We start from the raw sequence: 16489 nt of genomic DNA on the forward strand, positions 1-16489 counted from the left end.
CCCCATCTTTCTTATAAGCCCCCTTTAAGTACTGAAAGGCTGCAATTAGGTCTCCCCGACACCTTCTCTTCTCCGGGCTGCACGACCCCAACTCTCTCAGCCTTTCTTCACAGGAGAGGCGTTCCACCCCCTTGTTGTGGTTTAACCCGGCAGGCAGCCAAACACCACACAGCCACTTGCTCACTCCCCCCCCACCCTGCAGTGGGATGGGGGAGAGAATTGGAAAAAAAAAAGTAAAATTCATGGATTGAGACAAAGCCAGTTTAATAGACCAGAAAAGAAAGGGAAAATTATAATGATAATAATAACAATAATGATAGACTATATAAAATGAGTGATGCACAATGCAATTGCTCACCACCTGCTGACCGATAACCAAGCAGCGATTGCTACCTCCTGGACCACACCTTTTATTTATATACCAAGCATGATGTCACATGGTATGGAACACCCCTTTGGCCAGTTTGGGTCAGCTGCCCTGGCTGTGCCCCCGCCCAGCCTCTTATGCACCTGGCAGAGTGTGGGAAGCTGAAAAGTCCTTGACCAGCGTAAGCGCTGCTTAGCAACAACAGAAACATCAGTGTGTGATCACATTATTCTCGTACTAAATCCAACACACAGCACTAGAAAGAAATTTAACTCTATCCCAGCCGAAACCAGGACACCCCTGATCATCTCCGTGGCCTCCTCTGGACCCGCTCCCACAGGTCCATGTCCCTCTTGTGCCGAGGGCTCCTAAGCCGGACGCAGGGCTGCAGGGGGGTCTCACCAGGGCAGAGGGGCAGGGAGAAAAACGTAGGACCAGGGAGAAAAAGCAGCTTACCAAAACAAAGTGAGGGAAAAAAGCCTTTGGTCCATTGAAGACGGGTTTTATTCTTATTTTGTAAAAGTTATTTGAGGAAACTACGTATCGCCCTCAGAGGAGCAGTTCTGTCAGCAGAAGGGGCATTTACGCTCCCCGTTCATCATCGACCTCCCAGGAAATCCCTGGGCCTTGCGGCCTTTCGGCAGCCGAGAAGCTCCTTCAAGAACAACAGCCCCTCTTTTCTTCATTTTCGACTTATTTTACTCCCCGGCCCCGGAAAGCCCCGGCCGAGGGCGGGGGGGGTGTAACGGCAGCCCGGTTTCCATTACGTGACTGACTCCTGCTGCACCCAACGGGTACTGCACCGCCGGTGACAGGCGAGCCGGTGCCGCCGCTGACACCGCGGCCCTGAGGAGCCCCCGCAGGGGCAGCCCTGGGCGACCCCCGCCGCGCCAAGACAGGGGGTCTGAGGGGCCGCTGCCGCCCCACTCCCCGCCGCCACACACCGCCCTACGGGCCTCCCCACCGCCCCATCCTCGGCCCCAAGCAATCGACCGCCGAACGACTTGCCCCGCCTGTCTCTGTCTGCTCCCTCGCTTAATCGAGGTATCGGTGGATCAGCTCGCTCGGCTTAGGGACCGGCGGGGCGGACGCACGTCGCGCGGGTGCGGCGGGGGACGGCGGCCGGCGCCATTTTGCAGGAAGAGGTGAGCGGTGCGGTGGTTCCGCTGTCGCCGGTGCTCCCTCTGGGGCGGCCCCGCTGTGCTTCCCTCTCCCCTCCCGCCGCTGGCAGCTTCGGCCGCCGGCGGCCGGGCCTGTAACGAGTGGGCAGCGTCGCGGTGCCTTGTGGGACCGTTGTCGGGGAAACGGGGGGCGGCTGTGAGGGGTGACCGGTCCCGCCAGGCGGAGCGAGGGGCGGGCGGGAGGTGAGGCCGCTCCGAGGTGCGCGGGCAGCCCCGGTCCGGTGCCTCGGAGGCCAGTGCGTTCGCTTCTCTTCCAGGGGCAGCCGGGCCTGTCGGCGAGAGGGAGCCCACCGTCTGCAATGGCCAGTGTGAGTAGCGCGGGCCCCCGCCTCCCGGGCCTTCTCCGCCGGCTTGCGGTGCGGGGGTGGCTGTAAACCCGCCCCTGCGCCCCGTCCCGGTGAGAAGGCAAACCGGCGCCGTCGAAGGAGAGCGCTTCTGCGTGCTATGCGGGCCGCTTGCGTTTTATTTCCCCTTTAAAGCTGTCTTTAAATCATCGTGCTTATGGGGGAGTCATTGATAAAAATCTGAGTTATACCAAGGTACGTTTTTATTAGAGGGCAGTGGTATCGTCATCCTTCCATCTAAGTTTTGGAAGGCAGTTTATGTGGATATCGTGGGAATAATCGAATTGAGGATTAAATAGGATCTGTTTTGGTTTGGTTTTTTTAACGTCATGAGTTCAGGTGAAAGGCTCGGGTTCACCGTGGTACTTTCACACTGAAGAGTAAAACACCCTTTATTGATGTAGTCTTGCTACGGAGACATGAATAATTTATTGATTTCAGCGGTGTTTTTTCACTTGTGTAATGCTAGGTATGTAAATATTTGCATAAGTGAACTCAGTCAACGTAACTGTAATTAACGCTAACATCTCCATGTTAAGTGATCCTGATTATAAAAAAAAAATGCTCTTTTCTTGTAATTACATGTCAGCTGTAATTGTTTGCATCTGTTTTATCTGTAATATAATCATTATGCAAAAATTAATTTCATAGCGCTTTTACATAACAGAGGAAAAAAACATTTCAGTGGAATCAGCAGACTTTGTTGTTGTTACAGGAACCTTTGAAACCTAGCGGTGTTTTAGAACTAAACACCTTAAGCCTTAACCATAAATACTTGATTTAAGTCAGAAAATCAAATGTGCCTTTATGCATTTGAATCTTCATGGTGCTGGTAGAACTGAATAGACATTATGTGTTTATGCAGAGGTGGTATGTAAGAAACTGATGCTTACTGACTTAGGTCCCGATACTTTGAATAGAGTTTTTATCTTAAATATACAAATAGTACCATTTTCTCACTTTTTTTTTTTTTGGAAGTAACCTTGTTGCGCACATATTTAGTGTACACATGCATAAACTTCTATAGAATCAAGAATACAGCACTGAAGGAAAATCCCTTTATGTCAGTTTCTCGAAAGAATTTCTTTCCCTCACCTGGAAAATAAAGTTTTACGAAAGCACACGTGCAGGTGGGATTTATGTTTTCCAGTAATGTATGCTTTTGCGCAGCTGTAGTCAAGAGTATTAGGAGGTTTGTGCTAGAGTTAAGTAGTCTTTAATTTTTCTAAAATTACACTTCTAACTCTACGTCTTGGGTGTATGATTGGTTATTTTTCTGTTACGCGTGTATAATGCATCATGAAAGTTGCCGATTTATTTTTAAAGTGTAAAAAATAGATCAAACTTTTCAGTTTAATCACATCACCTGGATATTTCTTCTTTAAAAAAACCAAAACAAAACACAACACCAACAACAAAACACAGTGACAGTTGCTCATATTGCTAGGTAAGATACTATCCTTGGGCCTCAGGGTTAATCCTCATGGTGAGGAGCTACTAGCTCTTTGGAGCCCTGTTGAGGCCATTTGCATGCTCAGGGAGATAGCATTGCATCATTTTTTGTTTGCTCTGTGGCTGAATCAGCTTCTGATAGAATCATCTTCAGCAATTGAAAATAATGTTGACAGTACAACTCTTGTGGTGGGAAGCAGGTTTTCTGGCGTATTCCAAGACCACGGAATTCATAAAGGCTTCATGGCTTGTTGGCATTTTGCCCATGATACCGATCTGTTTGCAGTAACACGTGTTTATAAATATGTGAATGCAAGGAGTTTGCAAATCTAAATAACACTGGCTGCACTAACTTAAGTTTTGCACGTGTTAAATGTTTACGGATTTTGAAAGCAAAAGAAAGAAGCTGAAATTACCATACCTACCTGTTTTGATATGCATATCTCCCTGTATAGTTCAGAGCTTGTTGGTATGTGTACTTTGCTGGCAAAGAAATGTGTGTAAGCATACATGTAAGCGTGCTTCTAGATGAAAGCTGTAAGATGTAGCTGGAGGGATACTATCTTGTGTCTCCCTCCAGTCTTTTAAGAAGTAGGAATATAGGCTGGCTAACGTTTGTGCTAGCCTTGGATATCAGCGTTTACTTAATTAACAATATTTCTAGGTATTTCTGATAATCAATCCCGTGATTGATTTGTGGCAATTGTGGAAACAATGACATGCATGGAAATAATCATGGAAACAATCCTCATCCATAACTTAGTTTAGGTTGTGGGGTTTCAGTGGTGCTATTTAAACTTTTCAGGGTTTTTTCCTCACCTGAGAAGGCCTTTCAAGAAGTGTTTTCGAGCCTTTTCCTTTACTTAGAATACTATTACTAGTAATATATAAAAGTAATAATAAAATACTTTTAAAACTTGATTTTACAGAAAAGATAGTAGATCATAATTAAGATTGTAATATAATTATTGAGTGAGGATTTCTCTTGTGATCCACAAAGCTGTACTTAAACTAGTATTTTTGCTAGCAGTATGTAATACTTATCTTGTTTTTGTCTTCTCAGGTGCTCTGTAACAGAGCAAGATTGGTCACCTACCTACCAGGGTTTTATTCCTTAGTCAAAAGAGTTGTAAATCCCAAGGCTTTTTCTACAGCAGGTTCCTCTGGCTCAGATGAGCCTCATGTTGCTGCCACACCTCCTGATTTATGTAAGAAAAAGCAAATTCATTTTCTTTGAATTTGTGTGCTATCAGAACTTTGCACCCCATATAAATTTGGGGATTCTGAAGTGTGCTTTTTATGTCAGGGCCCTTACTTTTACTTGTGCATTGTGGTTACTGTGGTTATATATGATTGTGATGAAATACAGATATTTGTATGGAAAAGGGGTTTTTTCTTCTCTCTCTTCCCCCCCCCCCCCCTTTCTTTTTAGATGTGATGACTAAAGCAAGGTCTTGACTTTTGCAGGTTCAAGAACTGTATGGCCAGATGAGGTAATGGGTCCATTTGGTCCTCAGGACCAGAGGTTCCAGTTGCCTGGTAATATTGGTTTTGACTGTCACCTAAATGGCACTGCTTCTCAGAAGAAAAACCAAGTTTCAAAAAGCCTGCCTGATATGTTAGCAGAGCCTTCAGCAAGTGAAAGGCATGAATTTGTAATGGCACAATACATAAATGAATTTCAGGTAAGAACAGGCTTCTTCTGTGTGAAACTGGTATTTCTTGTCTAAGAGAAACATAACTAATCTCTCTTCCTGCCGAAAAAAGGTATTGTTGATTTTCTAGATGGTTTTGAAAGATGAACTTCAACGGGGGTGAGGGAGAGATTACATGGAATCTAGCTGAAGCTTTTTCTTTTAGGAGAAAGAAATATTTCAGGGTGTGTTTTTTTTGACTAAGCAGTGCTTATTGAAATAGTGACTTAATTATATGGATATGGGAAAAGAAAACTTCCGTTTCAAAACTTGCTGTTTACCAAGTCTCACCACTTTTTATCAAATGGAATTGGTAGTTTCTTCAGTATTTCATTTAATGGATCTGGACTTAGGTAGTTTAGACAGTGTTTAGATCTGCCTGCTTTGTTCTGACAACCATTGAATTCACACAGGAGAAGCAGATCAACGTATCTCAAGTCTCACTATGAGATTGCATTTTGGCGATGGCAGAGCTTGCAGTGAGTCAGATGCATTTATTAACAACAAGCAGCTGGATAATTGCTAGCGTGATCGCAAGGTTTCAACAAATATTTATTGCTACTAGCTGCTGACTCAACTTTCCAGGCTCTCTGAGTTTGTGACACGCTCAGGCTTTGGAAGTCAACTAGCAAATCTCCGTTGTAAAAACGCTCTATAGCGTTTTTTGTAAACGTAGCGTTGTGTTCCAAAGTGATCAGAAAACATCAGCTTCTGGTGAGCTCCCCAGATTCTGTTTTCAGCTTGTGTGGATCCTGCTTTCCGTTAAAAGCCCAACAGAAAATTCTAGTCTGGTTCATTTAGTGCAAACCAGGTGCACTGAATGCATGTCTGCTTTCTGGCAAGATTACATGTATAATAAAATGCCCGGTGCAGCTGTTGCTGTCTGAAATGGAAGGGGGAAACTGGAAAGAACAGGGGCAGGTTTTGCAGTGGGTATTCAGAAAGTCAACAAGAGTTAGATCTGCTTCATACCATTGGTGTTTAGGAATCCATGAACAGCATTTAGCTAACAAAAATGCTAAACTACTCCTCCTAGGAGGGGACCCAAATTTGAATGGTGGGATCAGCTGAATACAGGAGCCTCCCATAGGTTGCTGCAGCAAGCAGGAGAAAAGCTCAGTGCTGCTGAAGCTCATGCACCGGTCCTTGAACCAGTCAGAGAAATGGCAAACTTCTCTGACCTGTGTGTACCTGAGATTGATGTATTCGTTTCATCTGAGCTGAGCAAATGGCCCTACCAGCCTACCAATACCAGAAAGTGATACTGATCTTCAGAAAATGGCCGTAGTCTCTTGAAGCTAGCATGCCTGCTAAGCCTATGTGCTATGTAAGTGGTGTTAGCCAGCTAGAATGGGAGGAGTAGACAAGAAATCACAATGAGCTACTGTTCTAGTAAGAGAAGCATTCTGTAGTTAGGAAGAGGTTTACCAGCATAACTGCGTGGTTTGTCAGGCTTAAAGTACCAACTGATCTGTCCCAGTGACTTTGCAATCATAATACAAGATACATGTGGAAACATACGTATTGAAACTGCAGTTAATGTCTGTTGTTTGTCTATTGTTGTGTTTATTTTTTTTGCTGGGTGTTTTTTTTGCTCTTCTTGAACGTTGATTTCTAGAACAAAAAACGCTAGCCGCACTGCGTTTTCAATGTAACAGTTTTCTCTAGGGAGAACTTTCAGATACAAGCAGGTGTTAGGTAGGACTTAATGTACTACTCAACATTGTTATTTCAGTCTTAAAGAAACTTACTGAAATTCCTTGTAAATTATGGCATCGTTAGAGCTAGAAAAACTGTATTAAGGCATTCTATGCCTATTACGTAACAGTTGCTATCCCAAAGGAGGCAGCTGTTGTTACTACCTTCTTAACAGCATTTTAAGCTTAAATGCTATATATCTAACGTACAGGTGCTCCATTTGTAACATACCCACAAGAATCTGGTGATTTGGTTTTGGTTTTTTTTTTTAAACTGTAGAAATAAAACTGTAAAGAATAAAAATGCTATTATTGGAAAACTGTTCAACTTTTCAAGCTACAAGAGCTAAAGCTAAAAATGCTGATAGTTCAGAGCTCTAGAACTGTTGTGTAACTTTATTTAAAAGCTTTATTCTGGCTCAGGTAATGTGTGTATGTCTGAAATCTATCAACTTCTGTTGTACTGAATACTTGAGGCCATTGTTTCAGAAGGATATTTTTCAAAAATTTCTGTATTTGTTAAGGCTTTGAGATAATATGGTTACAATAATACATAAAGCTTAAAACTTCTCTATAGGTTTAAGCAATAGATTATACCTATATCTGTTCCACTTTTAATATTTGAAAAATTTTAAGTCTCATTGCAAATGATCTTTCTGTGAAGCTGCTTGGGTGTATCAGTGGACATTTAGTCACGAAAACATAGTCTGGCGTACGAAGTTATTCCTGTTACATATTAATGAATGGGAAAGTTACAATTTTCGTTTTTCTCAGGGTGCTGATGTTCCACAGAAACAGGAAATAAATAACGCTGAAACTTACTTTGAAAATGCAAAGGTAGAATGTGCAGTACAAGCTTGTCCTGAACTGTTACGAAAAGGTATATTTTCACTTTTTTTGATAGCTAAGAAATTTTAACTGTTTGAAATGTAAAAATATGTAAGTAAACACTCTGATGTAACAGATGCCACAGAACATGTAATAGAAAAGGGTAATCCAGAGTTAATATTTTACAAAAGAAAAATACATGCTATAAAGTGAAAACTGAAACTTCGCTGTTGATAATACTTTGTATCTCTCATGAAATTCAGTGTCAGTTGAATTCACGATCAGCTGGGGCGGGGAGTAACTTTTGGCTGCTTCTTTAGTGTCAGGTAGATTTCACTATCCAAAAACCAGTTTGTGACAAAATCAAGTCTTTTGGCACTGCTTCGTAGTAAAATAGCAAATTAAAATTATGAAACTACTTGATAGCATTGGGTTTGTATCTTTCTTTCAATTATTTCCTCCTTCAGCAAATTAAAGAAATTAAATTGGAACAAAACTTTCTAATTTTAAAAGTGATATACTGAAAGAAGAGACTGAAATCTGGCTGAAATCTTGGTCTAGGTGCTGAAGAGAGCATGCTTTTAAGTGAGTAAGAAAGAATGAACCTTTGGGCTTTTAATTCTGGAAAGTGCTCTTTTCCTCCCACACTGAAAATAAGGCTCTGTGAAGCCTCATCGTGACTTCAGTGCTTCATGTGCATTCCTGTTTGTAGTCCAATAGATGATGTAGGGAGAGAATCATGATGGGTTTGGGCCTTTTCTGCCCCAGGAAAACTGTCACAACTCATGCCTATAGTACACTAATGATACCGAGTCTGCTGTCATGTCCTAGGAAGTAGATCTAAGGCATTTCTACTGAAAGATTTAATGCAAAAAATCATGTGCATGTGCATCATGTAACGTGGCTTATCCAGAAAATAAGGGTCTTCACACCTTATGTGTGTGGAGAACTGTGGTGGTGTTCAATTCAAAATATTAAAATATTACTATACTTGGTGTTACATCTTTGCAAAGAAAGGCACTTGTTTGCGCATTCTGAAATGTGCAGAGTAGTGGGGCTTTTATCATCTTGCAGTTAGATAGGAGGTCTTGAAATGGCAAACTCTATTGCCTAAGTTGCTTTTAACAGGACTTTACCAAGGTGCATTAGTTTCTACAAAAGCAACATCAGCATTTCAAACCAGCATGCTGTTTGCTGGATCTGAAAAACACATATACCTTGGATTTAAATGAAAAGAAGGCTCTAAAGTAGGGTCAATAATTTGTCTAAAACTGAAAAATCATAAATAAAATGTAAAAGCAAGCCATAACATGCCGGTTTCGCTTTTTTTAGACTTTGAGTCAATGTTTCCAGAAGTGAACGCCAACTGTTTGACGGTATTAACTGTCACCCAGAAGACTAAAAATGATATGACTGTATGGAGTCAAGAAGTGGAGGATGAGAGAGAAATGTTGTTAGAAGATGTAAGTAGCTGACAGTAACATCAGCTTATTTTTGTTTGTAGATGAATCTTCTGTGAACCATGTCTGTATTTTGGTCCATTTCTAGCTCTGGTAGTAACATACTGTGTATTACTTTTTAGAGCATTTTTGAGTTAATCCTATGTTCTCTTGCTGATAAAATGGAGATAACTTTTTTCCAGCTTTGTAGCTTTTTGACTACTTTACATGAAATGTCTCATATAACTATTAAATTCTTTATTTAGTGGGGTGAGTCAAAAGTATGCTAAAATGTTGTAAAATGCTACAGTAGATTAATATAGATACTTGATTGTTGTCCTGTTGCAGTTAAAGGGCAGCAACTATTTTCTCACCTTATTTCAGCTTTAGTACAATGCATTTTGTAGGATTTCACTGCGCTCTCTGTTTTTCTGTAATTGAGATTCCAGTACAGAGTCTGTCGATGAGTGCATCCTTACTTGTAAAAAGTGGTTGCTCTGGGTTTTTTTTCCATTCTGATAATGGGCATGGTTAATGCTTTTAGCCTGGTATTAGTTATATTTATTAGATCTTAACCATCCTCATGGACTTTGTCTTCTTGTTCTGTTGCCACTAGAGGTCTCTCTGAAAATCACTTTATTTCACATTCTTCAGATTGTTTTTTGTGTGTACTCCAGCAGGTGTCAGTGTTCACCATCGCTGGCATTCTTTTCTTAGCACCTCAAAATACGACGTTTCTATATAGTATTTGTTATAACTTTTCTAAAACTAGTAAAAATCATCCTGTGGGATTTTCATCTGTATAGTGAGAGTCATATTTATGTTTGAAAATAGCCTGGTAATGTCCTTTTCAATCCTGTAAATTGCGAATGTGGCCTGTATAAAGCAGTGTAAGGGTTACCACAAAAAAAGGAAGAAGCAGTCTGAAGGATCAACATAAAGATTACACACAAATTAAAATTCCCTTCATTTTAGTGTGTTCTTCTCTTTGAATTATTTATGGTCTGTTGGTCTTTGGCATTGTAATCTGGTCTAATTATATGTTAATTGGCATCTTTCTTCCTTGTCCACCTCCTTGTCAAGTCTAATATAGTCATTGTAGGGGTGTTAGGATGTTGGATGTAACCTCCCGGCCTAAAGGTTACTAACAGCAAATTCACAAGAAAATGGTCTGTTTGTTTGCTTCATAGATGGTTAGAAGTAACCCTAAAAATACTAATTTAATGTGAGAGGCTTGTGCTAAAGTAGTGAGGGTTATGTACAGCCAAATCTAAATGTTTACAGTAGTGAATCTCAAGTGTTTATTAACCTCACTCTAAGTGATTGCTGAGGGGCTGTTACAACACTGGATCAAAAGATGTACGGTATCAGAAATGTAGTGCCTAAAATGCTGTCTTCAGATGGCCTTACTTATATTTGTGACTTAATTTACGGTTGGAACATAGTTAATCATCAGAGCCATCAAACCTCGAAATACAGAACAGATTACTGTAAAGGATAAACTTCCCTTATTTTGGACCATTAAGGGCCTGAAGCTGAGTAACTATAATATTTCTATAAATTTGAAACCTTGAGCTGCTAAGGGCACTAATTGTAGAGAACAATCCAATTTTTATAACTGAAAGTAAATAAAGAATCATATTGATTCTGAAGTTAGAAATATTCTCTTTTATGAGATTAGGGGATTTCTTTCACATTTCGAGGAAGCTATGTGAATTCTATTTGTGCTTTACTCTAGGTCAGTGTATTCAGCTGTTTAGATTTTTGCTCTTGGACATGTTTTTCTCAGAGTGCATGGATGGTTTTAGAACCATCACATATGGTGACTTTTGTGGGTTTTTTTTCTCACTCACCTTTGCAGGTTTCTTCAGAAGTTTTCCAAGGGGCCGTGCTGGCCCTCATAACATGGCTTGAAAACTACAGGTCTAGGTGATTAAAAGCACATAATTGAGATCTCCGGTTGTTGCCGATTTATCTGTGGAAAAAATGTGCTGTGTAATCTGTAGGTCGTGTAATTATTTTGTCCCCTGTGTTGTGATGTCAGAATACAGGAGTGCAGCTTTAAATCTACCTGGTTCAATTTTCTTCTGTATCTCAAACGGATAACTGCAACTCAACACCAAAGATTCGAGGGTGGGGGGGGAAGGCAGCTTATTTTCTCAAATTAGCTGATGTGAAAAGTTTGTTACCAAAAAAAAAAGTAGATTCTTTAAGCTGTCTCTTCAGAGAAGGGAGATTTTTGATGACGTGTTATAGAACAGGGAACTTTTTGGCATGTTGCTTAATTGAAAATACTATTTTGAGGAACATCAGCTGGTGTCCTCCAGTGTAGTTGAAACATGACCTACAACTTTGATTGTCAAATAGTGGGAGAGTTTGAAGTCATCATTCATCCTGACCACCAATTCATTACAACACGAGAATTGGTGTAGATTGGTGTAAAAGTCAAGTGCTTATGGAACTGTTTGCTATTATAATGCAAAACTGAAATATTCTTTAAAATCATTTGCAGTTAAACATTTGTAGTGCAGGAAGAACTACGTAATACTGTCTTGTTGGCTGAGATAAGACCTTACAGCAAAACTATGTTTTTCATATATTTATAAAAATATATTTAATGCTACATTTAGTGTCAAATTTGTGGAGTTTAGGTGAGATCTGTAAACTCGTGGAAATAACACAGAAATACCTGAAGTAATGGTTGACTTCTTAAAGAGGATAACAGGTATGATTGCAATCTGCATGAATAATCAAAGCAATTACATTACTCCTTGTACAAGCTGTTAATCCATTACTGACTGGCACAAGGAACACTCTTAAATCTCATATGATTGGAGTAGTCTAATGTATGCCATTAATTCTAATCCTCTTAATATTATTAATATTTTTATTGAAAGTATGCTGAATTTCTCATTTATTAGTAGAGGCCAAAAGAAATCTGTGCTTGTTCATTTTCAGAACATTTTATATGTGTATATATACGTAACAAAAATCTCATTTGATATCCTTCTTTCCCTTTATTTTCTTTAAGTTCATTAATGGCGCCAAGGAAATCTGCTATGCAATTTGTTCTGAAGGCTATTGGGCTGACTTCATTGATCCATCCTCAGGACTGGCAGTAAGTTATGTGCTGTGTGGAATATGCAATGGACACTGCTGTGTCCTAACTAGCAGTGGTATTTGTATTCTTCATGGGTTAAATCTAGCTTTTTCATATTGCCCAAAAGCTGTTACCATAGGATAATTCCTTTCATAAATTAAGATAGGAGAGTAACCCTGAGCTAGTTCCCATACTGCGTCAGCTGTCATTGCTGACAGTTTGGAGAACGTTGTTCAGCAATGAAGTTGAATTTTAGATAACTGTTGAAATTTCGTGCCCAAAAGCTCTTGGTCACTTCACAGTAGGCTGGTTATACCCTCCCAAGGTGTAGTCCTGACACCTATTTGTGTGGATGGAGGGTTTTAAAAAGTCTCTTTGCACTAGTTAATGATATCTTTGTAACGTAGAAAATATGAATAGGTTGTTCCTATTAAACAGTGTTGGCATTCATTATCAGATTACACCAGTTCTCTGTAGGAGCTGACAGTTTCTTACCAAAACATCTGTGAAACTTAGAATCTTAAAACTTACAAGAGAGAATTGAGAAAGCTTCTATCAAAGATGAGCGTATATGTATTTTTGTCTGAGAACTGTTAAAACCATATCATAGTTGAACATAATCATGGCAAAGCTTAGTGCTAAACTGAGGGTTTTTAAATAAAAACACTGTGAAAGGCAGTGATTTATTGTGTCAACAGAGGCAAATAGGTTTAACAGGGGATAAGGTGAACAGGCAGTTGAAGGTGTGTATAGTGCTTAAAAGCTTCCCAGAAATTCCATGCATTTAAGAAATAGTTACGGATTGATGAAAGTAGGGTTCTGTCTTTGGGCTCCAATTCAGTAACATCATCCTTACCGATAACCTGTTCATCAGGAGTAGGCTTTTGGTCAGAAGCTTCCTCCTCAGATAAAGCAACTGAAATACCTGTTTCTGATTTGCACACATTTTTGCTCCTCCAAGCATCTTTCTTTATAGGGGGCTCATTGAAAAAGTACATGTCGTATTTTTGCCATTTCACAGAAGGTTTCTATCCGTAATGTCTGTAGAAGTAGGAGAACCTTTCCAAAGCACTTGAGGTTTTTTGTATGTATGATTGATTAGACATTCAAACACACGGATACGCCTTCAGCGCTCTGTCAGTGACGAAGGGAAATCTTTAAATATGGGATACCAGTATAACCAGAGGTGCTCTGCTTAGTTTCCTGTGTAGATTTCATGAATAAAACTGTACGTAAAACTTCCTTCCACAGATGTAACTGGTACATCTGGGCTTAGGTTTTGTTTTAAAAAGAGGTAGTTCTGACATTTAAAATGTTCTTGGAGATGTTCACGTGAAAAATTCTCTTTTTTTCCCACCTAGTTCTTTGGACCCTACACAAACAACACTCTGTTTGAAACAGATGAACGCTACCGCCACTTGGGATTTTCCATTGATGATCTTGGCTGCTGCAAAGTTATTCGTCATAACATCTGGGGTACTCATGTGGTTGTAGGAAGTATTTTCACTAATGCTGAACCTGACAGCCCTGTCATGAGAAAACTAAGTGGAAACTAGCAGTCATCAGGGTTTCACAAGTTCTTACGACCTTTGCATTCTTTTACTTGATGATTCTCTCTAAGCATTGTCAGGAAATGCTACACTTTAAAGTATGCTTAGATAATAAAGTAGCTGTTATTTATTTTAGTCTTTGTGAAGATGTGTTCACCACATGTGACTTAGAATATTAATTGACAACATTCAAACAGATACCTTTATGTGCCACATGAATTTTAAGCTGTGAATTTCCTTCACCTTGAATGAGTTTAAACATACATGTACATAGCTATCTGCATATCCTTTTTTAATATTATCTTACAAGCCACGCTTCTTAACTATTTTGTCTTTGTGTCTAACAAATCTGTGCTCTTAGTATTAAAAATCCTGATGCCACTGAAGTTTCTAGGAATTTTGCCACTTACTGAAACAAGTAAGTGGCAAAAAAAGTGGAATAAGTAATAAAATTGTTCTCCCAGAATATAGAACTTAATAAAAACTGCATAAGTTAATGCTGGACTAATCACTCATTTGCTGTTCTAAAATGAGAATAATGAGATAAGCTTCCAGTGGTCTCTGACTACAAGTAATACTTCGGTAGGGAAGTGTTCACTCGACTGCTACGTCCAGAGGCTCAGTAAAAAGTCTTAAATTACTCTAGAATCAGTCATCTCAATGTTTCTTGTCTTCATGTTGCTTGGGATTTTATTTTCTCAGTGTTAGCTAAATATATTTAATTAGTTTATATATGTAAATGTAATTTAAAGTTGCTTTTGTAACTTCCTTAGGTCATTAAACACATTGGGGGGGGGGGAAGGTATTAGGGCAATGCTTAGATATCATCATTGTTTTCCTGTACTTGGATGCAATTTAGACTTGTCTCTGGAATTTTGAAATGCCTGCGCAAAGAGCAATTATGATCAATTACTGCAATTATGATCAATTATAAAAATATTTCAACAGGAAGGTTTCAGTAAACTAGTCGGTCTCTTCAGGTATCATAAAAACAATCAGGTCAGTTGAAGTTACTGGAGGGAGAATAGTGAAGAAAATTCAAGGCACCTGAAATTCCAAAGCTCTGTCAGCTGCCTGACTACAGAGAGTAGCTAACAACTAGATTTTAATCTCATCGCAGTCAGTTATCGGGGCCATTTGTTAATACAGCACTGCAGTAGCTGTGCCAGTTCATACAACAGTGGGAGTCCTGACTCAGTCAGAATTCAGTGCAACTTTTGTCTGGGTAACGCCTGCACGAAGTGATGATCTGAGAGGTTTAGCTTCCTGTCAGATAGCTAGGGATTTTAAACATTGTGTCTTTTTCCAATGTTAACTAACAATTATGGATTTCAAACTTGTTCTAGGTTTGTATACTACTTCTATTCCCTACTAAGGGTCTAAGCCAGTTATCACCAAAGTCTCTTTATTGGCTTTAATGGGTTTAGAACCAGATCCTTTACCAAGTGCCTGTATCTTTGTTAATGATTGCTGCAAGCCCATAATTTTGCTGGATCATGGAGGTGGAAGTAAGGAAGACTTTCCACTGGAGAAGTGAGTGCTGTCTACTCTAAATTCACTCACTAAGCCAGCAATTCAGAGGTTATCTTGCTCACCTGCCATCATTGTCATCACTGTTGGCTCTAGCCTGCGCACATTCCAGGGTTGAAGTGTATGACTGTTGAGGCAGGATTTGTTTATCACTTTGTTGTGGAATTTGTGCGGTGTTTCCAGAGCCCAAGTTCTTGACGTCCTCTCTACTGTCCAAGAAAGCTGTATTACTTCAAAGTCTTTTATTGATTTTTTTTTTCCTCATTCTTATCAAGAGGATTAAAAATGCTTGAGAAGCTGCAATGTGTCTTGTCTGTTTGCAAAATACAATTATTTTGCAGAACACAAATTAGCTCATTTGATAAAAGAGGGTTAGTGTCTCGCTGCACCATAGAGTACACTGTTGTGGAGAACTTTGTTGGATAAATATTAGAAAAATGGATTCTGTGAAATGGTTCACATGTATTTTAACTACAGTGAAGACTCTTGATGCTATCTTTTCTTCAGGTGACTTTGCTGTATTTGCCTTTTATGTTTTATAAGGGGTGGGAGCTGTCAGGCAGCTATCCAAATTAAGCTTGGGACACTAGTTTTTGAGTCCATATCCTTTAAAGTTTTGTCCTGGAAAGGGCTTTTACAGTGGCTTTTCAACAGCTTCAACCCGAGGCAGAAATCTCACTGAAGATAGTGGGAGTTTTGCCTTGACTTCAGTAGTACTAACGTTTCATGCCGGAATTTGAGGGGGGATATGATTTCCTGATATTTTTCTAAATAAAATTTTCTCATACATATTGATTGTCGAAAGAGGCTAGAACTGTTCCAGTTCTATTTCCCTCACCTCAGAAGAGGTATACCGTGATTAATTAACTTGCTACTATGAAATAAAAGGTGCTGAATACAGTGTGATTAACTGTACTTCTGATAATAAAACACAAAACAACTTCCAGTGTTACAGAATGAATTCCTTTCTAGGGTAAAGAAACAAATGCATGAGAAGAGCTGTTGTATGTAAGGTCACATCTGCCTCCTTAGCAAAGATTACTGCTCTGTGGGAAGTACTATTTGTTTTAATTCAGAGAGGCTATTAATTTCTAGATGTTATTAATTCATTACCAAATATACCAGAATTTCTTTTTTGCAATAAATTCCATAAAAACTTATTTATGATGCTGAGCATCACAAGAGCAGTGCTATCTTTGTGTAGTTACATTTGCAAGCACGTTACTGTACGTGGAGAATATGCTTAACATGATGCAAGTCTAGAAGTTATTTGTAGTAGTCAAAAGGCTAAAGAAATGTGATAGGTG

General features: G+C 39.7%; 1 protein-coding gene across 1 annotated transcript; it reads left to right on the forward strand.

The window, feature by feature from the left end:
* Positions 1–1419: 1419 nt before the first annotated feature.
* Positions 1420–15485, forward strand: MMADHC (metabolism of cobalamin associated D). The gene is made up of 8 exons (XM_075152678.1): positions 1420–1512; positions 1806–1856; positions 4408–4552; positions 4812–5029; positions 7510–7615; positions 8896–9026; positions 12034–12120; positions 13464–15485. The coding sequence occupies exons 2-8, from the start codon at positions 1848–1850 to the stop codon at positions 13656–13658; spliced, it is 891 nt and encodes a 296-aa protein (XP_075008779.1). The 5' UTR covers positions 1420–1512; positions 1806–1847; the 3' UTR covers positions 13659–15485.
* Positions 15486–16489: the final 1004 nt, after the last annotated feature.

This window comes from Calonectris borealis, chromosome 6, assembly GCF_964195595.1.
Source record: "Calonectris borealis chromosome 6, bCalBor7.hap1.2, whole genome shotgun sequence".
NCBI lineage: Eukaryota > Metazoa > Chordata > Aves > Procellariiformes > Procellariidae > Calonectris > Calonectris borealis.